This window comes from Erigeron canadensis, chromosome 1, assembly GCF_010389155.1.
Source record: "Erigeron canadensis isolate Cc75 chromosome 1, C_canadensis_v1, whole genome shotgun sequence".
NCBI classification, from domain to species: domain Eukaryota; kingdom Viridiplantae; phylum Streptophyta; class Magnoliopsida; order Asterales; family Asteraceae; genus Erigeron; species Erigeron canadensis.
The window spans coordinates 35,267,680-35,292,949 of record NC_057761.1 but is presented as its reverse complement, the minus strand read 5'-3'; the positions used below and the strand labels follow the sequence as shown (position 1 = coordinate 35,292,949).

The 25,270-nt window shown below is 34.0% G+C and overlaps 3 protein-coding genes across 3 annotated transcripts; 2 read left to right on the top strand and 1 right to left on the bottom strand.

Moving 5' to 3' along the window:
* Positions 1–9,295: 9,295 nt before the first annotated feature.
* Positions 9,296–11,988, bottom strand: LOC122590991 (mechanosensitive ion channel protein 6-like). Its single transcript, XM_043763174.1, has 5 exons — positions 10,610–11,988; positions 10,398–10,521; positions 9,995–10,288; positions 9,711–9,913; positions 9,296–9,587 (listed from the first exon to the last, which is right to left on the bottom strand). Exons 1-5 carry the CDS (start codon positions 11,986–11,988, stop codon positions 9,296–9,298), a joined length of 2,292 nt encoding a protein of 763 aa, XP_043619109.1.
* A 2,992-nt stretch (positions 11,989–14,980) lies between these two features.
* LOC122585442 (triosephosphate isomerase, cytosolic-like) lies at positions 14,981–18,058 on the top strand. Its single transcript, XM_043757575.1, has 9 exons — positions 14,981–15,058; positions 15,283–15,358; positions 15,499–15,622; positions 16,014–16,098; positions 16,489–16,621; positions 16,901–16,995; positions 17,127–17,205; positions 17,595–17,677; positions 17,758–18,058. Exons 1-9 carry the CDS (start codon positions 15,020–15,022, stop codon positions 17,809–17,811), a joined length of 768 nt encoding a protein of 255 aa, XP_043613510.1. The 5' UTR covers positions 14,981–15,019; the 3' UTR covers positions 17,812–18,058.
* Positions 18,059–19,378: 1,320 nt separating this feature from the next.
* LOC122608057 (probable alpha-amylase 2) lies at positions 19,379–23,713 on the top strand. Its single transcript, XM_043781145.1, has 13 exons — positions 19,379–19,454; positions 19,889–19,954; positions 20,069–20,102; positions 20,194–20,225; positions 20,832–20,958; positions 21,042–21,268; positions 21,367–21,512; positions 21,609–21,721; positions 22,203–22,291; positions 22,376–22,498; positions 22,642–22,677; positions 22,827–22,925; positions 23,303–23,713. Exons 2-13 carry the CDS (start codon positions 19,937–19,939, stop codon positions 23,492–23,494), a joined length of 1,236 nt encoding a protein of 411 aa, XP_043637080.1. The 5' UTR covers positions 19,379–19,454; positions 19,889–19,936; the 3' UTR covers positions 23,495–23,713.
* The last annotated feature ends 1,557 nt before the right edge of the window (positions 23,714–25,270 follow it).

Genomic DNA, 25,270 nt, shown 5'->3' with positions numbered 1-25,270 from the left:
AGCACAGGTTGTTGTAAGGGATTAATGGTTGTGAGGTTTATCTGATGTGACGCTAACAAGGAATGATGGTTGATTAGCGTGGGAGGAGCATTCTGAGTGTTGTAAGACCATCTTTAACCGTTCACCTTCACACATTTTTATTTCATGTCCTTCTCAACACTACCATCCCTTTCTCTTTTTTCTCTTAACATTTCACTTTCAAAATTAAGATCTAACTATAAATAAATTAAATAATATGAAACTATAAATAAAAACAAAATCAAGTCATCACTAATCAACAAGCTACAATGTTAAATAACAGTAATTCTCCAACATGGCAAATCATTTTAACAAATGTTTATGTATAATATATATAGTAGTAATTATTATGAATATGAATATAAGATATTGTAACGACTATAATGGGGTGTTTGGTAGGAGAGAATCATAGAGAATGGAAATAGTGAGAAAGAGAATGAGTATTTGGAAAGAGAATGGATTCTGTTGTTTGGTACCCACAGAGAATGAATATATATAAAAAATAAAATTTTAAATAATAATACATTTATTACATATAACATCTTAAAAAAAAATTTTGTTTTTCTTTTCCATTCTTACTCATTCTCTACAATTTGTAGAGAATGGAGAGAATGAAATTGATTCCCCTTTCTCCTTTCTCATTTCCTTTCTTCGTCGCAAACAAACAAGGGAAGTCTTTCTCATTCCCTTTCTCCCCTTTTCATTCCATCATACCAAACACCTCAGGAGACTCCTTAATTAGGAGTATACAAATACAAATTTACAATTGCCTTCATGTATAAGCCATAGACAAATGTCCATGTGCACTTTGATCCCTTGTCGTAATCAATATATGAAGATGTTAATCATTGTGACGTGTACCGAATGGAATACTATGATAACCTTTTAATAGTGACAGGGATGTTCAACAAGGCAACAACGATGATCGTCGACAATTTCCATCGAGTGGTAACTGGTAAGTTATTAAGATTTAAGAACATCTTCAATCCATTTATAATTATTTTTCTTTAACTAAGAAGTATCTTGCTCCTAATTCAAAACTAGCTCGCATGTATATGATGAAATTTAAAACTTTACAAAAATACTCAAATATACATTTTTTTTCTTAAGATTTGAATCCTGACGGAAATGCCAATATACAAGTACCCGGTTTATTCATTATTGCAACTTGAGTCTTTTTTAACGTTCACTAGCAATAACACTGTATTCACGAGTTTTTTTTTAAAGGATAAAAAAAGGAAAGTTTGGATAAAGAAAGAAAAAAAAATTATATATCAAAAAAGGCATTCTCGAGTTACTTCTAATGAAAAGAAAAGAAATTATAAAATTAATAGCATTCTTGAGTTAGAAAGAAAAGAAAAGAAAGAGAAAAAAATTTATAACTTCAATTATGTCATTTCATCCTTAAGGTTGTCTTTAGGTAATAAGAGTAAATTGGTAATTATACACTTAAGTTAAAGGTTTTCCATCCAAATCCTCCCAAAAATGGGAGGAAAGTTTTTAACTTAAGTTAAAGGTTGCAATTTTTTTTTCAAAAGAAAAAAATTGCAACCATGATCCAAATTTAGATCGATCCGTCAATTCACATCTACTAACAGAACCATTTTTGCAATTTTTTTTATTTTCATTTTTACTTTTATGTTTTATTCTCTAAACAACATTACCAACTATCTATCTCTCGAACATGTCATGAACTATGTTTCTATTCGATTAAACAAGAAATGAAAGGAAACATCTTTACACTAATTTGTTATTCAACAAACGCGATCTATTTAATCATTTATCTACTCAATATATAACACTTATATAATTATATTAAATTATAAAGCAAATTTCATATATTTTCTTGGAACATTAAGTTTCCACATTAAATTTGAAGTTTCAACTTTCATTAAAACCACATTGAATAAATAATCTACGATCAATCCCCGTCACTGCCGCACATCACCATCACCCGTCATCGCCACTGCCACTGTTGTTGCTCCCGTTACAACGCCGCCACCTCCACCACCGCCACCATCCGTCACCGCCATCAGTGTTGCCGCTATTACACCGCCGTATCACGCGAGTACCGCTCTATACAGTATAAAGCAAATCTCAATTAACTTTCAATTTTCAACATTCAACTTTTAACATTCAACAATTCATCAAAATCACATTACATCAATAACCTACATTACTAATCACCGCCGCTACAACCACCAATCGATCGTCGCCACCGCCACCATCGCCGCCACCGCCGCCCGTTATATCGCCACCAATCACCGCCACCGCCACCATCGCCGCTACCACCGCGCGCTACAACAACGTCTTACCGCCTCCATTGCCTCCGTATCATGCGAGGATAACTCTAGTATATGACTAAGTGAATACGAGAAAGATATCAATATCAAATAAATCTTCAAGGTAAATGTACCTGTCAAAACAAAACAAAAAAAAATGCAAAACTACAGCACATATCACAACTAGTATAATACAAGTTTTTCTTTCTAAAATTTGGGATTGCAAGTGTGCAAACTAAAGCACCAATAATTAATACTAAACTGGCGAACTGAAATAACGTCCACCAATTATACCTCAACTTCTTGTACTCATTTGGCAAATCATCATCTAACGAGAATTTGTCGTCTTCTTCAACTTCACCACGCCCTAGTTTCCTTTGATTCCCTGATCTTTCAGGTGTTCTCTGCGGGTCAACACCGGGTTGATCTGCTAGCCTTGACTTGGTTTTTATTCTCAATAAACTCGAACCTCTCTTAAATGTTGCATTTGATGAACAAGTAATAAAATAACCACTCTGACCACTAAGATTGGATCTCCGTCGAATTTTTTGTGGCTATCTGCTGATCAATAATGACTTCAACGTTAAACAATGTTGGGAAAAAGTGCATTTTTCCACCACTTTGGACATCAATAAATATATAGTCGTGTGACATATATCGCGAACCGTTTAGTGGGTTTTGTAGTCTCTGGCCAAGGCTACGTAACAAACTAAGATGCGTCCAAATTGGGTTAAAGGTGAATGAGATATCGAATCTCAAAGTTGTGTGTTTGGTGCATAAGTTGGAGTTGGAAAAGCTTTGTCCCACATTGGTGTGGGATATAAACTGTTACTAGTTTATAAGTGGAGGTGTCTAAGCTATGTCAAGATCTTGTGTTGTGTTTTGCTCTGGCTCCTACCCGCGCGCAGGGGTGCAGAAAACGGGTTTCTGGGTCAAAATTCTCTGAACCCGAATGCTGCGACCTGAGATAAACCCGACCCGGTTTTTGACCCGTTCAAGAATGATCTAGAATAAGCTTTTGAAACTCCTGAAACTGATGTCATAAATATCAGTTTTGTAACTCATGAAACTGATAAATAATTAACTCACCATTAGTGCTAGTTAATTATTTGGAGTTACAATTTTGTGTATATAAGGTCCTATCAGGGACTTGGAAAATACACGATAACAACACATAGAATTCGTTCATACCACACACACATTCTCTGCAATTTCGATCACGAAACAACAACCATCCCTGTGCTCCATTCGTCTTTCAGGTAAGTGTTCAACGTCCGGCAGTATGCTGCTTTTAACCGGTGTACCCTGAGAACAGACGGCGAATCTGTTTAAGAAAATTGTGTCAAACACAAGCCCGGTTCTTCTTTATTGTTATTACATTTTCTTGTTTTGCAAGAAGCTTTCAAATTGCCTCTTTTATTTAGTTCCTCCATTATGTTCTTGTTTAATTTGTAATATATATATATATATATATTTAGGGAATTACATATTGTTATTGTACTGTAAATTCCAACAAACAAAACCCTGACATCCTTAACTAGCTCGGGCTCTCTGTAATTGAAGAATGGGTTTGAAAGGCACTGGATGCTAGAATCCCTTTGTATCTTGTCATTATTGTTGTTTTCAAAATCGGATGACGTTTGGTATTCAGCATTATTATTCCCTTTGTCTCCCTCACCGGAATCCGTAGCGTTCGATGGAAATTGAACCATTGAACCATGAACACGCATGAAGTGATAATGATTCTGAGAATGGTGTTTTTGTATTCTCCATAGACAAAGGGAATAAGAATGGAGCCAATAGGTGAAACAATGATTTGATTATTATTAGTAGTATTATTGAGTAAATGAATTATCATAAAAGTTTGAAGGTGATATAACTTATAGTGGCCATGAAAACGATTGCTAAGAGAGAAATGACAGGTAAGGAAACCATATATGAATGAATTAAATTTTAAAATATAATAAATAAAAATATTTGCGATCAAAATTATAAAAAAAAACAAAACTGAGAAAGCCGGCCAAGCTAAGTCTTTTAAATAGGGAAAGAGTATTACATTCCCTATGGTTAGGTTGACAACATCTGCAAGTGTGAGTTGTGGGAGCAAACAAATACCATGTGAACGCTTTTTGTCACATCCCTTGCGCTTTAAGGGCGGGGCCTCTCTAGATGCTCGATTCTACAAAAATTTGGTGTCGTCTCGATCAGCCTATATTGCTACTGCAGAATATGTATATACATGTAGAAATCCCCACTATAGTACATCTATCAATTTAGAGCATTGAAACTAACTTTGGCTGATAATTCTAAAACAATGAGTAGAATAATATTTTGATCCTATTGGTACACGAAGATTCATAGGGCATAACTGCCGATGCACGAAAATTTACATGATTTACAACGATTTTTAGTTAAAAAAATATTTTATTTGAACCAAGGCCACTCTCAATATATCATTTTTAAGTTGATGTGGCATTAGAATTAATATAAGTACTAACAAGTTATAACATACTAATTGCAAACTAGTTAAAGAGAATATGAACATAATGCACTAAAACTTTATAATCAATTAATTGACTCCAGCATAATAATATATAAATCCGTGGTAACAAACATATATAGTATGGATCATGTAAAGTTGTTTAACGAAAGAAATAATAAAGTATGGCTTATCTCTTCTTTGCACCCTTATTAGTAGCATTATTTCCGCCATTCAATCAACCAAGTCAATAACGTCTCAATAGATGCTGCAATCCAGACTTCAATTTTTCCTATTGATTTTTAAGTTTTGCTCTTTCGGATTTTTCTTTCCTATGGGTTCTTAAAATTTGTCTTTTCTTGGATTTTTTCCCAACAACACCCTTGTTGCAACACGTACTACCATAGGTTTCTAGCGGGGCTACCCAAACAAGAGAGTCGATATAGTGAACAACTTTGGTACGTTGACATTGATGAAGACAATTACTAAAATGTGCAACCTTGGTTGTATCCGGATCATATAAGGCTATAGGAGTATGAGATATATCTTTTGGTTGTCGAGAAGTATGATTACAAAAACATCTTCTTTTATCTCCATAAAGGAGCTTATTATTCAATGTAAATCCAATTGGCTGATTAAAATTACCACTAAACTGTGAAGACACATTATAATTCTGAACCCAAGATTCAGCTGCTCCATACTCATTCATTACCCACATCTCAAATTCAACATCTTCGTGTGACATTATACAAAGCTTTCCAGCCCAAGAGCCCAAAGTCAAATTAGGTATGGGAAAATAAGAACTATACTTCCAACTCACGCCAATTTTTTTGATGGAATCTGGAAGACATATCACACTGAACGTTTCCGCACCCAAGTCATATGCTATTATCTTCAAGAATTTATCTCTTCGATCACGACAGAGCCAATGAACACGACCATCAAGACCATCTATACACACATCGTTAAACTGACTGAAGCTAGAATCGACTTTAACTGGAAACTTTTCATTGAGAGATTTCCACGAGTGTTTTCTCATACTGTACACCTGAACTTTCCTCGACCTATACAGCAGCTTGAAAACTTTGTAATCATCAGTTTTGGGATCATATCCGAACCGACAAAGTTCATCAGGATAACAGGTAGGCTCATATGTCGGCAGAGGTACTATAGCCGATAAAGAAGGGTTCCAAATATAAATGACGTCTCCATGATCATGATGATCTACTGGACTAGTATAAAAACATATTAGACCATTAACCGAACCAATAACAAAGGTACTACATATATGAGGTGACCCTGGAGATGGGAAATTAACAGGTAACGTAATAAGATCATTGACTTGGATGTCGGGTGATTTCAAGAGGTATGCAGTGAGTAATGGTTTATCTTTCGTATAAGAATAGTTGAAAACCAAGACAATTTGATCATCTCTGTTGTGGTTGCGATGGGCCTTAATGAAGTCGGGTTGGTTTAAAAGAGCATACAATGTTAGTGTTGTTTGGATGCTCACTTTTGGCTGTAGTTAGTGTTATTTGTATGCTGGCCGGTTTTAGGGCTATATTGGTGGTGTTTTACTGCAGTTTTAAAGCAGTTATTGGTGCTGTTTTAGTATTGTTTTAGGCTGTTTTTGGCTGTTTTAGTGCTGGTTTTGATGTTATTTTAGTGCTGTTTTTTACTGCTGTTTTTAGTGTTGTTTTAGTACTATTTAGGCTATTTTTGGTGTTGTTTTTGGCTGTTTTAGTGATGGTTTGGTGTCGTTTTAGTGCTGTTTTTTACTTCTGCTTTTAGTGTTGTTTTAGGCTGTTTTTAGTGTTTCAGGCTGCTGTTCTTTACTGCTGTTGGTGGCTGTCTAACAACTGTTGTGTTATATTTGTGTGCATAAAAATGCGACTGAGAACCAATACCAATTTTAAGTGTAAAAAGTATAACTAGCCATTTGACTTCAAAAGTCAAACATAAACTCTAACAACCCTTTTGGTTTCTTAACTTAACAGGAAGAGATGAAAAAGTTGCTCAATGACCAAGAGGGTGTGGAGAACCCGATGACTCAGGAAGCTATCCTCGATGAGGTTTTGGGATCAAGGCGGGGTTTCAAGCGAGGACGTGGTCATATTGTATCTGGATACTCCTCTTCATCAAGTTCCGGGGCTAGTACATTCACCAGGACGTGTTTACACTCAAGCCGAAGTTGATGCATTGTTGAAAGCAGCTTTCAAAGCAGCAAAGAGGGACACACAGATTCTAACTAAAAAAGTGGACATAATGGCAAATGCTATGGCAGAGAAAGGATTTGATATTGTGTGGGAAGAGGTGGAGGTAGAAGAAGAGGACGACTCGGACTCCGACTAGGTTTGTGGCTGAAATATTTTGAGTTGTGGTGGAAGTATTTTGTACTTGGATATGTCTTAGGTTGAATTTGTCAAACATTATGTTTAACTATTGTTCGGATATGTTAAGTAGATTATGTTAATGGTATTTGTGGTAGTTTGATGACATTGTTGTTGTTGTTGATGTTTGATGAAAATCTGGATAAGGAACAGGTTAATAGACCCGGAAAAATTCTGGACGGGAAGCTGCATTTGCAGTAGGGTTCTGCCAAAATTTTTTAAAATTATTTGTGAGGACAGACCTCACTAAAGTTTATTGTGAGGCCATAGTATGTAGTACTTTTCGTGAGGACAGTTCTTACCAAACCTCGTATTCACGGTAGCAACATACGATATATAATTTAATTTATACTTTCAAAATACAGAGAATATATATTTTTATGTATTTAAATAAGTTTTTTGAAAATAAAATTATTTTATCGTTGCAAGGACTGTCCTCACAACACATTATTTTCCATTTCTTTTTCTTTTTTCTTTTTCTTGGTCAATGTCCTCACAATAACCAACAAATGTTCTCACCATTGACCTATTGTGACGAGGCTTCAGTGACGAACCTTATTGTGAAGACATTTCCTCACTAACTACTTATTGTGAGGATATTTGGACTTGTTGTGAGGACATCCGTCCTTACAAAAAATGATTTTTGTTGTAGTGAAGGTTTTCCATAGCCGATATATCGCGGCTGTGTGTGTGTGTGGTACGTAGGGTTAATGATGTTTGTTTTTCAATGTGTATGATAATTCCCCTAAGTAAGTCGGCAGGAAAGTTTATATATGGTACATTGGTACCGTATAATGGTATGGGCTAATAGATAAGATAGGCCCAGTTCAGCACAGGTTTTTTCCCTTGCAACACAAATATGCACTTACCACTACTATTAAACACAACATCAGCACTTCTAGTTCAAGGCATCTAATATATAATAGATTTATGAAAAAGCTTTGAGAAACAACTTGATATGTCGTTTAAACGAAATTAAATGGGAAAGGTTATAAATATATTAATTAGGCACTCTAAAAAATACAATAATCTTTAAGAATTTTTGTTAAATTAAAACTATTCGCTATATGATTGCTTACACATCTTTATATGACTATATAATTACTTACACGTGTTTATATGACTATTTATGTACATTGGATCCCTAACTATATCATGAAATATTTATTTACAACATATTTGCATACATATGATCGACTTAAATATATATATGTTCATAGCAATATTCATGCACATATCATTATAGAATTCATGTCTCCACAATTGTAGGATCCAAAATTTCACTTAAATAACTTAAAAATAATCACTATATAAAAATTTATGGTATAAATTGCTTTAAGAAGTTTTTAAGAGTTCATGTCATTTTTTAAGTTCTTAAATTTGTGTGTGAGTTTAATGAACTCTTTCATTGTGAATAACTCTCCTTTAAAATTTTCATGAAAAGTAGATACTACAACAGTACAGGAGAGTGGTGGGTCTAAAAATTGGATGAAGACTCCTATCAAGTTACTTGTTACCTTAACTTGATAGGTAAAGTTAAGATGACCTCAACCATTGATTAAAAATCAAGGGTTAAGATTTAAGATTTTATCTTAACCCTTGATTTTTAATCAATGGTTAAGATCATTTTAACATTACCTATCAAGTTGATATAACTTGAGGGAATCTTCATTTCTGAAAATTGTATCACCATTGACTGGGGAGGTCAATATTTTGGTTTAAGATTGACCTAATAACTTATCAAACACAAACAAAGCATGTAACACAAACAAGTAATAAGTGAATCAAGATTTACTTGTATAAAAAGAAAATAAGGTTAAAGTACACTTCGCATAAATTTTTTAGGGTGGGTCATGATCAACATTACCCTCTAGATGGGGCTCCGCCCCCTGGTATAATGGGTGTAATTACGGGTGTAATGTGTTTCGTACATTTACACTGTAAAATAACCACATTGGCACATTGCACAATAAATACTCGATGTGAAAATAAGTGTAGCATCAATGTCGTGTCATCTATCTAGCTAGTGTACATTCAGTATGATTCTCAATTCGAAACTCGCTTTTATTTGACGTTTTATATAATAGTTATAATAAAGTACATAGGTCCGCTTCCATGCCAAATTATTAGTTTGCACAAGTCGTCCAATTGGAGGGAAATCGATTAGAAGCCATTAATCCAGGTATATTGCGAACATTGATGTCTAGTGGGAGCATTCGGTACTCAATATCAAGATTTTTAAAAATCTTGATTATTTCCTCTACTAAAGAAGCTCTTCTTATCCATCTTTCGCCCATGTCCTGGAAATTCATTCGGTGTGAAACCCATATTGATATTTTGAGTCGATTCATGTCCTCAACATCCCTTAACACGATCATTGGCTCAGGTTGCCAATGCTCGCTTTTTGCCTCAACATAGCTGCAACGTGATCAAATTAAGGACATTAGGAAACTGATAATTAACCATCTCCAAGGGGGCCTAATTAAGTTTCATAATTGATTTTAAAAAAATTTAAATCTAACATGCATACCAAAAACTTACATTGTGATCATTTCCTTCATCTTAGCAATCTTTTCTGTGGGAGTTGATACATGGATGCAGAAATCAATGGCATCACCCATGTCAGGACTACGATGGTAATTAGCGATGGGCTTAGTAGACAACACGCTGTTGGGATACGCTATTTTCTGATTATCATACCTCAAGAAGATCGTTGTTAGTATATTCACCTCCTCAACTATCATCTGCATTAAATAGCGCCATTAGATAATTCCACAACCCAAAATTAGAAAATGACTATGAGGTTTTGGTATTTGAGACCTTACCTGAACACCATCTATCTCACAACGATCACCAACGTCGTATGGATGCACTACAAACACGAAAACAATTGCTTCGAACAAAGTCTTACATGTGTTTCCAAACACAAAGGCTACCAATACTAGCTGTGAGCTTAAGAATATGAAGAATTGGGTTGTAGCAAATTTAAGAATAATAATCCACATCACGGTTAGTATGATCCCTACAACGACATTTAATATCTGTTGAAGGTTGTCCACAGCTGTTTTTGTGTCGTAGAGTGATAGTGCAAGAGATCTTCGCTCTTTGAACACATTAACCTGGGAGGGCATGGTTTTGACAGCGTGCAAACATAAATTAATTAGCAATTTAACCAAATAAATCTTCTACTTTCGTAAAATCAGGAAGTTGCTAGATGAACACGCATACCATCCAAGTTTTGAGAGCTCGTTTGCTAATTCCTTTGGTCTCACTTGCATCATCAAGGAGTCTAATTATCTTCAAAGCTTCATCTTCTGCCAAAAATCGCATCAAATCTTCAAGATAAATGTGTCTGCCAACATAAAAAAAGTGAACTACACATGTAGGATCATACAAGAACAGAAAATGATAGCATTAAAGTAAGTAACACAAAAGCATACCCAGAACCTGGTTTTGCCACATTACTAAATATGTTCTTGGCTGCAATCTTAGCCTCCTTTTCATTCGTTATCTGAATAAAAGTCTCATCTTGTAATTGTTTGTCTGAAGTAGCTAGCATTTTTTTGTTAATAATATTCATCATCCTGTACATATTCCAAGCAGATATATTCTTTTGATTTAGCTTATGCAAATGGTCAATGGATATCATGTTATCATTCTTCTGACTACTATTTTCCTTTTTACCATCCACTGGAGTATTTGATGTTGGAGTTCTAATACCTTCGAAGCCCTTGAGAATATTGGCCTTAAGTTGCGCTGGTATACTCATCCCCACACGCTGAAACTTCTCGACCTCCTCTATCAGCCGATCTCCTTCTTCTTGTTTTAGCTGAATCTCTATAACTGGTGGGCCCGAAAGTGTTTCTATCACGTATTGATAAAATATAGAATCTTGAATCCGATCAAAAAACTTGTTAACATGGAATGATGAAGCAAGAACTCTAATCAGCAAAGTTTTTACTAACCAAAAAATATTTCCCACCAAAAGACAAATGCATGTCTTGTTTACATATCTTAAGACCTTCGCATGTGCCAAACTTTCAACCTTTTTATCGAACGTACATTTCCAAGCGATCAAACCCAGAGTCAACCAAATACAATTTTGAACTTGCTTTTTTAAGCCGTAAACAAAATATAGAAGTCGTTTTCGTAGAAAGGAGCTTCTTTCCATGAAGAACACTAAAATAGTAATCCCCCATCCAGAAACGACTCTCCCGGATATCACAACTAATATCATAACTTCCCATCTCCACAATTGGAGATCATAACAGTTTTCATTTCTCAATTTTGGGGTTGAAAGTGTATAAGCTAAAGCACCCATGATTAGTATGAAACTAATTATTTGAAGTGAAGTCCACTTGTTGTAGTTCCATGTCTTGTACTCATCTGGCATATCATCTTCTATGGAGAATTCATCTTCTTCTAGCTCACGAGCATGTTTCCCGTGAATTCCTGATAATCCCGGGGTCTTGTGAGACCTCTGGTCCATATCTGGTTGATCCATTAACCTAGATTTTGTTTTTGTCCTCATCAAAGTGGACTTTCGCTTAAATGAAGCATTTGAAGAACAAACAACTACTTTTTCTCCACTATGACCCATGACACCACTATGAATACTAGCATTTGATCGCTGTCTAACCATTTGGGGATCGCTGATCATGGCTTCATTTGATGAAACCATTACCTCCATCTGGCTGTCATCGTAGTTTGGACTTTCAGGTATGGAAGATGACATACCAAAACGGGCAGAATCAAAGCTAAACATATCTTGCTCTTCTTCCAATTGAACTTGTGAGGATGATCTTTCAAGGTCCTCCATTGGATTAAACAGCGATTAATTGTTGAGTAAAGAAATTTACTGGAAGGTACTTTATAGAGTTCGTGTAAGGCCTTAAGGTTTCGTTTTCATCCAAACGCTTATTTGGACTTATCAACCTTAATAAGCTTTTTCTGTATAAGCTCATCCGGCATGCGTTATTTGGTTGAAGATTCAATTAATGTTACTGGCATTTTTTTTCCTTTCGTTTTGATAGTGTTTGTTTTTGTCAAATTGTTTCTAAAATATTTGAGGCATGTCTTGTCTGATGTCCAAAGTCTGGTACAAAAAAGCAACTCATATGTTTGATAGGTATGAGGTTGAATTTCTCATGAGTTTAGCTTTGGTAGCTTGTGGGATGTCAAAACTTTGGTATAATTAATTGCATGTTTGTGCATGGTTTAGAAAGATCTTATACAGCCAATAAAAACGTATGAGTAGTGAGTCATCCAATACAGATGATCGAGTGATGAGTCATCCAGGTTTTACTCATAAGGTCAGCAGGTTCAACTGTTCAAGGCCCGGCCAAGATCTATGTACTAGTGTACTACTATCATACTCATAATAAAGTTGATTAATGAAAAGTACTTCCAATATCCCATATAGTTCAAATTATGATGATGCCCTCCAACTGTTTGATAAAATACTTCTTGGAAAACCTCTGCCTTCAGTAAGTCAACTTAACCAAGTAATTGGGGTGGTTGTTTAAACTAAACATATAATGAGACGATTCATGGGTTCGTTAGAGAAAGTTTAATGGACAAAGGTAAAGAGTTGAGTTGTCCATGATAATGAAAGATAGTGGTTGCATTGCATTCAGGACTTCAAGTTTACCTGATTTGAATATGCGATCGTGATCTAGATTTCTTGTATCTGGGTCAACGATACATTTTTATTGAAGGGAAGTTGACTAGATGCCAGATAGAGGCTGGTGACGTAAGACGTGAAGAATTGGTGAATTACAAGAACGATCCTTGTACTTACAACTATATATATATGGTGTCATGAGTCAACTATTGAGAATCTTGAAATGCTACGTAATTTTCTTTTTGATTGAATTACTTTTAATTAACCTCGAATATATAAATCATATGTTGATTTCATTATAGTATCATCTTTATCAAATTAACATTATGCCTACTAATATTGAAAGAATACGTAGTGTGTTTTTTTTATATCCAGTAATATAAACAAGTACGGAGTAATAAAAAGAAAAATTTGTCCGGATGAGACTAATTTGGACCCAATTGATGTAGCTAGGAATTTTACTCAAAAGATTTGCAAAACTAGACACCGGACTTTGCCATGTTAGTGCGTTATCAACAACACCGAACTTTGTTGATTTTTCAGATTCTCCACACTTCTTTGTCCTCATTCTATTAATTGTTTATAGAAAGAATACATACCTGCATGAAAGTTGGGGTTAATTAATACACTGCAGCTTACAAGGAGGTGACATGTAGCTCACTAGAAAGCAAAGCATTAATGGAAGTTCGGTTTCTTTAATACCGGATTTCTGCAAAAAGGACACCAAGTCCAGTTTCTACTATATTGAACTTCAGAAAAGCTGCAAAAACGGAGTTGTAGATACCGCACTTCAGTGTACGTGGCAAAGTCCGATGTCTAAGACACCGGACTTCCTAGATTTGCAAATTACCAATTGGGTCTAAATTAGTCTCATCCATACAAATTTTTCTAATAAAAATCGACTAAAACAATTCCTAGACCAAAAGTGGGGGGAAAAAATCTAGTTTTGCTATAGGAAACGAGAAAAGATAAAATAAAATTTTGAAGTTGAATTGCCTTTAATAAGTTTATTTACAAAGACAAATGAAATGATCGTTATTGGGCCTCGATATTACTGGACCACCATAACTAGTTATGGGCTCTCAATTAACATAAATAGTTTTGTTACCAACTTACCACCTAAAGGCTCAAAAGATGTATTCAAAATTAAGAAATAAAGATAATCTTTAATCCCTTATAAATATAAATAATCCCTTATAAAAAATATTAGATTAAGATTTTAAACATAATTTTTGTTCTCAAAATTTATGATTCCCAAAATATCCCTCCACACACTAAAACATTATTTAGTGTATGTATAAATATTATATTGGTTTGTTTTTTACTTTTATTATATTAGTTCACTATTTTTGTTATAAATTTGTAATTGATTTTAATTTAATTAACATTGATATTTCTATATGTTTTAAAACAATCGACAGAATCTTATAATCTATATTTTTGATATATTATGTAACCAATGTATTCATCCACAAAAGTAGCAATAAAATTCCGCTACAATGCGCTGGTATTATGCTCGTTATTATAAAACTTAATCAAGTATTTAGAGGTTTTGATTTTTCAATTCGTCATTCGCAAGGTTAGATTCTTAAAAAGTAAATTTCATATATAAAAATCTCTTGAACTTATTATATTTAGTTTAAACTCATTATATCAAAAATGGATTTTCCTATTTTAAAAATTAAAAATATTTACTAAAATAATTCAGCTTCAAATTTTATGGTAAAATCACAATTAATTTATGAAAAATACTAAATAAAGCCTTTAGGGTTTCATGTATATAAAAAAATTGTACATTTCTATATTAAAAGCCCACACCTGAATTTTTAATAATTGTACAACTAATTAATGCACCTTATCGCAAAACCCTTTAATTCATCCACATTATTAGTAAAACCATTTTGAATATGGAAAAGATCATGCGTATATTATCTATTGTTTATGTTTATGTTTATGTTTATGAACCTATGTATGTATCTAATTAAATCTTAACTATAAATACGTAATAGAAATCGGGAAATAAAGTCCTTTTGTGATCCGTTAAAAACTACTTGCCATACAAATTTTCGGAGAAATTAAAGCCACTTCCATTCAGTAACCTTAAAGAGTATGTGTTTGTGTTGATACTGTGTGGTCTGTTTCTTTGCTTTAATTTGCCATTTACTATATATCATCCTAATTTAATTAAGAACAAACCATTTTCTTGCTGCACACTTTTTGATCCGATATGGGACGAAAGTTCTTCGTTGGAGGCAACTGGAAATGCGTAAGTTGTTAATTAGTTACGATGATGAATTTATGAAACGTTCATATATAGTATAACAAATGATCGTTATAACAGTAATGTATCAATATATGAATTAGTGTTAGTATATGCAATTGCAAATTCTTCGCAGTATGGTTATTATTTATAGCAGCTAAAGAGATAAATTTTACTCATAAGAGTTATGTGTGTTTGTTGATTAGTTTATCTGACAAAATTTATTACAGAATGGAACTAAGGATGAGGTTAAGAAGATTGTGTCAACACTTAATGAAGGTCAAGTGCCATCTGCAGATGTTGTAGGTAGAATACTTTGTATTATTACAGAATAGTTTGTTACATCTTTAACAGATTATTATTTTATAGAGGGTTACAGTAACTTGAATATTTCGATATTTAATATTGCTTATACATGAAGTCACAAGAATTCCCTGCTTTTGTAGAGGTTGTGGTGAGCCCTCCCTTTGTGTTCCTCCCCTGTGTCAAAAGTGAACTAAAGCCCAATTTTCAAGTTGCAGCCCAGAATTGCTGGGTTAAAAAAGGAGGTGCATTCACAGGTGAAATTAGGTATGTTATTGTGCATTTAATCACCATCCATTCGGAAAAAAAAATGCATTTATCTTTCTCTTTTAAACCGGTTTTGATGCCATCCGTTTTAAGAGAAATGATACTCCATTTGTCCCACTAAAAGTGTCCAGTTTTGAATTATCAAAATCTTTCTTTTGTAACTTTGACTTTAAATATTTTTGTTTGTATGGTAAAATACTTGATGAAATTCATATGAATTGATTGAGTTTTAGATTTTTTTTCATTAGGTATAACTTTTATCAAGTATTATGTAATGCAATAAAAAGTATTTAAGGTCAAAGTAACAAAAAAAAAAAGACTTTGAAATTCTCTTAACTGATGAACTATACTTCATACCTAGTGTCATTCAGATTTTTAATTGTATGTGCAGTGCAGAGATGCTCGTCAACATAGGAATCCCATGGGTCATCATCGGTCACTCTGAAAGAAGAGCTCTCTTAAATGAATCCAATGAGGTAATTTGTTTAATGAATTTTTTCATGTTCATTCATAAGTAGAGATGTAAAGGAAGCCCACTAACTAAGAGGTTGTGGGTTCAAGTCCAATGTGCGATGCGTGTGAATTGTTTAAGCTCAAAAAGTGTCAATAGGCTTATGTGTTTTTGTAAAGAAGAGCTCTCTTAAATGAATCCAATGAGGTAATTTTTTTCATGTTCATTCATAAGTAGAGATGTAAAGGAAGCCCACTAACTAAGAGGTTGTGGGTTCAAGTCCAATGTGTGATGCGTGTGAATTTTTTAAGCTCAAAAAGTGTCAATAGGCTTATGTGTTTTTGTGAAGAATGATAATTGGCTTATGTGTTTTTGTAAATAAACTAGTTCAGAAGTTTGTTATCTTTCTATTCAGTTTATTGGAGAAAAGGTTGCATATGCACTTTGTCAAGGTTTGAAGGTGATTGCTTGTGTGGGCGAGACTCTTGAAGAGCGGGAAGCTGGGACCACTATGCAAGTTGTTGCTGCACAAACTGAAGCAATTGCAGGTATAACTTTTATAGCTATTCCTGTTTAATAGAATGTGTATTAGATGGCTTCATATTTGATATACTTCAGCTGATGTTATACTTATGCATTGAATTCAAAGTTAAAAATATATTGTTCCCTGTTGTCAACTTCTGCTAACAGTAGTTATTGCTAGATTCAACTCATCTCAGGGATGTTTTCACTTGTATATTGAAAAACAGGCAATATGTAATACGTTGTTGTGGAATGGTGACCTTATTGTCTGTTTGTGACGTAAACTTGCAAATACTTTGTTGCAGACAAGATAGCAAGCTGGGACAATGTTGTCTTGGCATATGAGCCAGTTTGGGCTATTGGAACAGGAAAGGTTGCCACTCCAGCTCAGGCTCAAGAAGTAAGTGAACCACTAGTTTTATTAAATATATAATGATTTCAAAAGTTAATTGTTTTCTTAAGGTCAACATTGAAAACAAAATTACTTATAAAAGTATGAAACTTTTTTTTTTTCTTGCGAATGCAAAACAGGTACATGCAGAATTAAGGAAATGGCTTGCAGCCAATGTCAATGCTGATATTGCTGCAAAAACCAGGATTATCTATGGAGGTATGCATACATTAGCGATTAGACTTGACATTAGCATAAAACTATAAATCCTTGCGTAAATTTCTACTTTGTTGTAGCATGAATAAAACTACTGTTAACTTCTGACTGTTAAATTTTCTCTACTGTTGAATATATTAATGTCCAAATTCAAATAAATAGCAAATCCCCTTGAGGTCCTGTGAATAAGTCGGTCTTAGGGATGCTTGTATTTGTGTAAGGCCCTGATTAACTTCAAACAACACGAGTACATGCAAAGATTATCATATAGAACTCCTTTTGTTTCAAACTGGGACTGTCTGGATCTGGTTATTTATAAGTTTCACATAATCGCTTTGAAGATGTACACCCGATCGAACACCCCTTCATACCTTTTTGGCGTTCATTTGCAGGATCTGTAAACGGTTCCAATTGCAAAGAATTGGGAGGTCAACTAGATGTTGATGGATTCTTAGTAGGTGGAGCTTCTCTAAAGGTAAAGCTACATTGTTATCTTTTCTACTCACTTCATGTGTGGGCTTGTTCTTAGTCTATTTCTTTATCTTTCTTGTGTAGCCTGAATTCATCGACATCATTAAGGCTGCTGAAGAGAAGAAAATCAGTGGATGAGCTTTACCCTTTATAAAGTAAAATTTTGGTGCGTTTATGAGGATAATTTCATCATCTTCCAAATAATTTATGGGAAGTGAATCATTATTTTTGACAGATGTAGCAATCTCTTAGGTAATTTCGTTAAATGAAATAAGCCTGTCAGATGGGCATAGGATCATATTGCAGCAATGAGTAGTCGTGAGTATTCTTTTAGTTACCTTGTGAGTTGGTACTGATTAAGGAAGAAATGAAAATGTGATTATGATATTGATGCGTAGATTGTAATGCCTAATCTACTAAATGACATGTGGCTTATGTAATTTCGACATCCTTATAATCACCTTGAAATTTGAATGTGTCTTAGTTTTATTTTTAAGCGTATCAGTAGCGAATTTTGGCTATCTGATGAGGGAATAAACAAAGGTCATGACATAAGTAAGATGAGGAAGTAAATAAGTGAAAGAGACGAGTCTCAACATAGATGCCTCGACCGTAATTGGTGGCAGAATTGGTTTGGATCGATGGATACCCTTGTGGCCTTGTTTGTTCAGATCTATGGATGCCAAGATTCAAAGAGTTGAATTATATTCCAATGTGGTGGTTGTTTCTTAATGTACTTCCTTTTGTGGTTTTCAACGGGTTTTTCTTATTTTTTGATACCTTCAGTAGTGGTGGCTATTTTCGATGCAACCTGCGAACATGATACAAAACCACACGTACATGAAATAAGTTGGTTTGGTTCAGAATGAAAGGTTTGGTGTATAAATGGATTGATTGACCTGGCCCGTTTATTATATGGTCTTGGGTTGGATGGGTAATAAACAGGTTGACCGGTCAATCCGACTTGGTATGAGAATCAAAAGTGTTTTGTTAGTTATTTAAAGATTTGAGAACCCAAACCTAGTTGGCACGTTTGACACACGTCATTTGATTGATTTAGATAAGCAAATCATACAATTAACGTTGGAATTAAATGTGTTTAAGCATGTTTCATTTCGGGTCGAGTTTTTGACACATTTAATTTCAAAAAATTGAGACAAAGGTAATTTTTGTGGCAATTAAATAAAGAATAGTCATAATCATACATATGTAAGCACACACACAAACTTTAAACGTCCTACTAAAAGCTGTAGGAATCAAATGTAAGGATTAAAAAAAAAAAAAAAACTTTTAATTATAAATAAAAACGAGCAAGAAAACAAAAACATTGGTCAAAACCATGGAATTTATTTTATTTATAAAAATAAATAAATGAACTTTATTCGGTGGTAGTGCGGGGTGTATAAAAAGGACGAATAAAACGATCAGCTCATATTGGACAAACATCATTTTACGTATACATTCGATCTACGTACGAATTATACCTCATAATAATCGAATCTCAAATAGCTACTTAACGAATCGTCCTCATGAATTTCACTATAAATACCCATAACTCGAATAGAAGCTTAACGCGAATCTTACTTTTTTGTGGATGGAAAATTTCCATCCCACTTATCAAGAATCTATTAAGCATGTTTGTTTTCATCATCTTACTTACTATAAATACCCCATCAACATGGACTTATGTTTTTAACACAAATTACATACATTTATTTTCACTTTATATAAATTTACTAGTTATTCATATTACATATTTACATAACCTCCATTAGCTTCGGGTAATAATATGTTTCTCAATCTTTGTAAATTTTATAATTTCTATTTTTTTATCTCCGTAAACCACCACTAAGGTGGCTCTACTGGCCTAGAGATCTCAAGTTCGAACCAATTTAGTAAAATCTTGAAGGTGGGCTAGTCATAATACTTTTAAATGATTTGAATTAAAAAATCTTATCTGCTTAAACTTTTACCCGTGTAAATAATTTGAAATTACCAATGGTTTTTTCAAATATTAGTTTTTGGCAGTTATTTGTTCCAAAGAAATTTTCAATTTTAGAATGTATACATATATGGACGAAACAGTAGCAGCTTCTATTTCTAAAATACCACTTTTGACATTTTCAAAGTCAAACACTAATGAACTTTCAAACAGCATTTACACTTGCAATGTGTGCCATGACTAATATATAACAAGTTTTCATAATGGATGCAGGGAATTTCTTCCTTGATCATATAGTTACGGTTATTACAAGTTTTTGTTATGGGTGTCCTTAAAAATGTAAGCATAGTTCTTCTCATTCGATTCTTGTTTAGTTATTTATCAAGTAATTAATGTTTACTAAGATACTAGCTTAATTTTCTGACTGTCAATTTTGATTATTTTCGATTATAGGACGATGACATTGGTGTTCAGCAATCACAAGTTGGTATGCATCCTCTTTTAACTTTATCTACCGTTAATATCTTTACAATTTTTATTAATAGCCACCCTAGTTAAATGTTACTTTTATTTGACAGTGCTACGCAACGGAAGAGAAATCTTACTTCAGGTAACCGATAATGCTACAATTTATCTTTGCATGTATCAATAGTTAGCATATTTGAGGTAAATAATATATGATGTAAATTAAAACAAGTTATCTGTTATCAATGAGTTGATTTGGGTTGTGTTTTATCTTAAACGGGCTAAATAAATAAATCAGCTAAAAAGAGAAAATGTCAATGGGTCTAGTGAGTCAAAATGGGTTGAACACTATTCAAACTTCAAAGTCTACTTTTAATGCTTACAACTTCCTAAATAGTTTTGCTCAAAGGTTTAGAAGATTTTTTTTAACGATAATGGATTTGTATTCATATTTAACACTGAGATTAGTGGGTACCAAATGGTACATGGGATCAGGGGGTTTCCATCCAATTACCTTTTTTTTTACATATTTTGATTTTTTTTAAAACAGAAAACTATGTGTGCGGGCCAACCCAACCCGGTTTGGTCTGTACTTTGAACCATGCTAAAAACCTGTTTAGTCTAGTTACCCAACTCGACCCCTTCAGTCGCTCATCTTGCCACCTCTATCCGTTTCAAGTTTGCATAACATGTTTCTGCTGATGATTATTAACTAAAACAAGTAAATGATATGACATGTGTAAAATTTCAGGCTTTCAACTGGGAGTCACGAAAACATGACTGGTGGAGAAATTTGGAGAGAAAAGTACCCGATATGGCAAAATCTGGGATCACATCAGCTTGGTTGCCACCCGCAACTAATTCCTTCGCTCCTGAAGGTTCTTAAAATGCAATTTTGCAAAACTATAAGGAAATACTGCAACTTTCTGATTTTAACCAAACCTTTTCATCTTTTTCGCAGGCTACCTTCCGCAGAACCTCTACTCCCTCAACTCAGCATATGGTTCTGAAGCTTTGCTTAGATCTCTATTAAGTAAAATGAAGCAGTACAACGTTCGACCAATGGCTGACATAGTCATCAATCATCGTGTTGGGACCACCCAAGGGTATGGCGGAAGGTATAACCGCTATGATGGGATACCATTATCATGGGACGAACGTGCTGTTACATCTTGTACTGGTGGACGGGTAACCACCAAAACTAAAATGTTATTTTGTGACCAGAAAGCACATTTTTAAGTTGACTATCGTATACTTATGTCTATATATGGTGGCTATTTATGCAGGGTAACCGTAGCACAGGAGACAACTTTAATGGTGTTCCAAATATTGATCATACGCAAGATTTTGTTAGAAAAGATATTATTGGCTGGCTAAAATGGCTACGATACAATGTTGGCTTTCAGGATTTCCGTTTTGATTTTGCAAGAGGGTAATGCCAAATAGATTCTTTTGTATGTTCGTTTACAAACACTTTTATCTCAAACTTGCTATTATTAATCGTAGATTTACTGTATGTGACACATAGTTACTCAGCAAAATATGTGAAAGAATACATCGAGGGCGCAAAACCAATATTTTCTGTTGGAGAATACTGGGACTCATGCAGCTACAGTGGAACTTACCTCGAATACAACCAAGGTATTTCACTTGTGAGAAGCATTCATGTAGTGGTTTGTTCAAAAAACCATTTTGTTCCTCGTCTTCCATTCCTCTTTTAATTTGAATCTTGTGGAATACCGTTTCTGTTAGAGGTGACAAAATTTGTAGGTCATGTTCTCATGTAGATTAGGTAAGAGGTTGTAACAGATTCGAGTCAAAATGGGTAATTCATGCTACATGTCAACACACACCTGGTCGAGTTGGGATGACCCATACACCTTTTGGCAAGAAAACATTAATTTTTGTATACGAATATACTCAGTTGGTTCCATGCATTGAAATATACTCTGACAATTTGGGCTCCTTTCGGCCCAAATCTTTTCAAGCTAGTTTTTTCTACATTACTCGTTTTACCATTAGAGATATAGGCCCATTCCTTAACATAAGTGTCCAAATTGCCACCTCCAGTTTTTTTTAATACAGTAAGATTGTGATCGGATTTGACTAATTTCATTTGCAGATAGTCATAGGCAACGCATCATCAATTGGATTGATGGCACAGGGCAACTCTCTACGGCATTTGACTTCACAACAAAAGGAATTCTTCAGGTACATGTTCCATATACATCGATAGCTCAAAGAAAAGGTTAGTGGTATCATCTAAGTGGTTTCTTACATGAATTGTAATTGTAGGAAGCGGTTAAGGGGCAACTGTGGCGTTTGCGTGATGCACAAGGAAAACCACCAGGTGTATTCGGATGGTGGCCTTCAAGAGCTGTAACTTTTCTTGACAATCATGACACTGGTTCAACTCAGGTATTTTTTTTAATTACATCAATGGGCAAATATGTCAAGAAGTGTGTGTATTAGCTAAAAATTAAAAAAATTGGTTTGTTTATGATCCAAAAATGAGTATATACTTTTGTCAATAATAACCTGAACTTGTTTTCATGCTGCAGGGTCATTGGCCATTTCCTTCAAGTCATGTCATGGAGGTAAGAGAGATATCTTTGTTAAATTTTATATGATATGCAACAACTCAGTTTCTAAGAAGTTTATTTTTGTTTTAGAAGTTAGAACAAACTTCTATTGACATTGCATACATGTGTTAATTTTGTATATCTAATCTTACAAAATTTTCCAGGGCTATGCATATATCCTCACGCATCCAGGGATACCGTCAATCTTTTATGACCATCTTTATGACTGGGGCACCATCATGCATGATCAAATTGTGAAACTGGTACGTATAGGTGGCAAAATGGGTGGGTCACTTGGATTGATCTCGAAACACTATATAATCAATATTTGATAATTTTTTACTTTCAGTTTATTGTTTTAAAACATTTCTAGTATAATTCAACTAAAGTATAACAATCTCTTAGGCTGTATAATCATGATTACACTTTCGACCCATTTAGCATATTTCTTTTCTAACTAAATCTTATAATTTTACCCATATGACCACTTTTGACCCGTTTGGCATATTTCTTTTCTAACTAAATTATATAACTTTAACCATATGACAAGTTAGAGGTAAAACATATTTCAATTGAACCCCTTTGACTAACTTCTTTTCCCTAATTGTTTCTCACATACATCACTCAAACTAATATGCAGATACAAATTCGCAAGCAACAAGACATACACAGCAGATCCTCCATTAGAATTATTGAGGCTCAGTCCAATCTCTATGCAGCCATAATTGGAGAGAAACTGTGTATGAAAATTGGTAGCGGTTCATGGTGTCCCGCTGGTCCGGAGTGGAAACTTGTAGCCCACGGGCACCAATACGCAGTTTGGCACAAGTGAGCTCAACAAGGATCATATATCCATTATATTATATGATATCACAAGATATTGAATAAACTCCCGATTTATGCTACCAAAGAGAGTAGTCAGCTCAACAATGTATTGTATTTTTTACCATTTTTTGCAATGGAGATTATATCAATTGCACCTTGTAGGAATATTGGCATATATTTGTTGCTGATTCAAATTTTAAAATAAACTTTCCAACTTATCCCTTTATTTTGTGCTCCTTTAACGTCAATGATTATTTCCATACCATTGTCCTAGAATCAAAGTAAAAAATCTGCTTAAAACTTTTTCAAGCTTAAGGTAAGGTAGTATGAAAGTGATGTGTTATGCGTCCCTAAAATTTCAAACTTTTGGATGGACAAGGTGGAAATTCACCCTTCTTTCGCACGACAGTTTTATATATATATATATATATATATTTTATCGTTAAAGGGTTAAAATGACAACATACGTTGAGTGTACGACAAAATATATATTTTAGGATAGTACGCAATATAAACACAACATATTTTCTTGATACGTAACAGGTACAAGCGGCGAAATGCACATTATACAAGACCAGTTAGCAACAACTAGAAAATGAGTCGTAAGATGGAAAGACTACATTTAGTTATCCTTTGAGTCTTTGACCAACCTTAACAGAAATAATATGCAGAGTCATGGTGAGATGGAAATGAGACTTTGGTACTCTTCATTGTATTTGTATCAGTGTGGTTCCTTTCACTTGTTCAGAGCTCAGACAGATTATAAATATAATGTGTTTCTTATTTACATTTCACATGAATTCTAAAAATTTCTATAATACTTTTTAACTGATTTTCAAGAAAAGTTACAAAAGAAATAGAAAGCTTTGTCTAATATGCACATAAAAGCACATTTTGAAAATGAACGTTAATTATAAATTGCAAGAAATGCCTTTTACATGTATTGAATACTACATTTTAACTATGAAAGTTCATTTAACGTACCTTAATATGTACCATAACGTATATGATAAATAAATTATAAAAAAATATTTTTTTTTTACCAATAATAGTATGCATGATATTTACTTCAAGACTTTCAAGCCAGAATTCCAAACTCCAACAACAAAATGATTTATATTTCAAAGGCTTGTAAGACAAAATTCCAAAAGTCCAACTAGCAGAGTTAAATGCAATGGTTTGGTGTGGTTTGGTCATGGCATGGCAGGCAGGGTGTGTATTTATGATAGATAGTTGGAGTACGCACAAGGGTAGATTTGTAGCATTAAATTTACCATATCATACATCAAGTTAGCTCAACTCGCAGATGCATCCTGGTTTATCTCACAGGTTTTGGGTTCGGCTCTTAATTAAGAGTGACAAGTCTGTGGGTTTTTTCCCTGAATCACCTATAACAGCTTATGGTCTATATCTCGTAGTCTAGAGTGCGTGCAGAGCTTCACCATTATACGGTGATGTATTCCCTAATGTCGAATACCGATTAACTGTTTAAAAAAAAAATTTACCACATCATATCTAACCTTTTATATATACATGGTCGTTTACATTAAGGAATATGATCTAGGAAACAACTATGCTATTACCATACATCAAAGACATGACTAGGTGCCAATGATCCTCGATAAGACATCTAAGTTTTATTTATGGTGGGATTGCACTACCTAGCGTTGTGTGCATTCGCAGACGTCAGATAGACGGATTTATTATTTGATTGTTCAAAGTAAAACAAATTACTAGGTTTAATTAGAAAATGTGTAATTATGAATGTATTCTACTTTTAAAT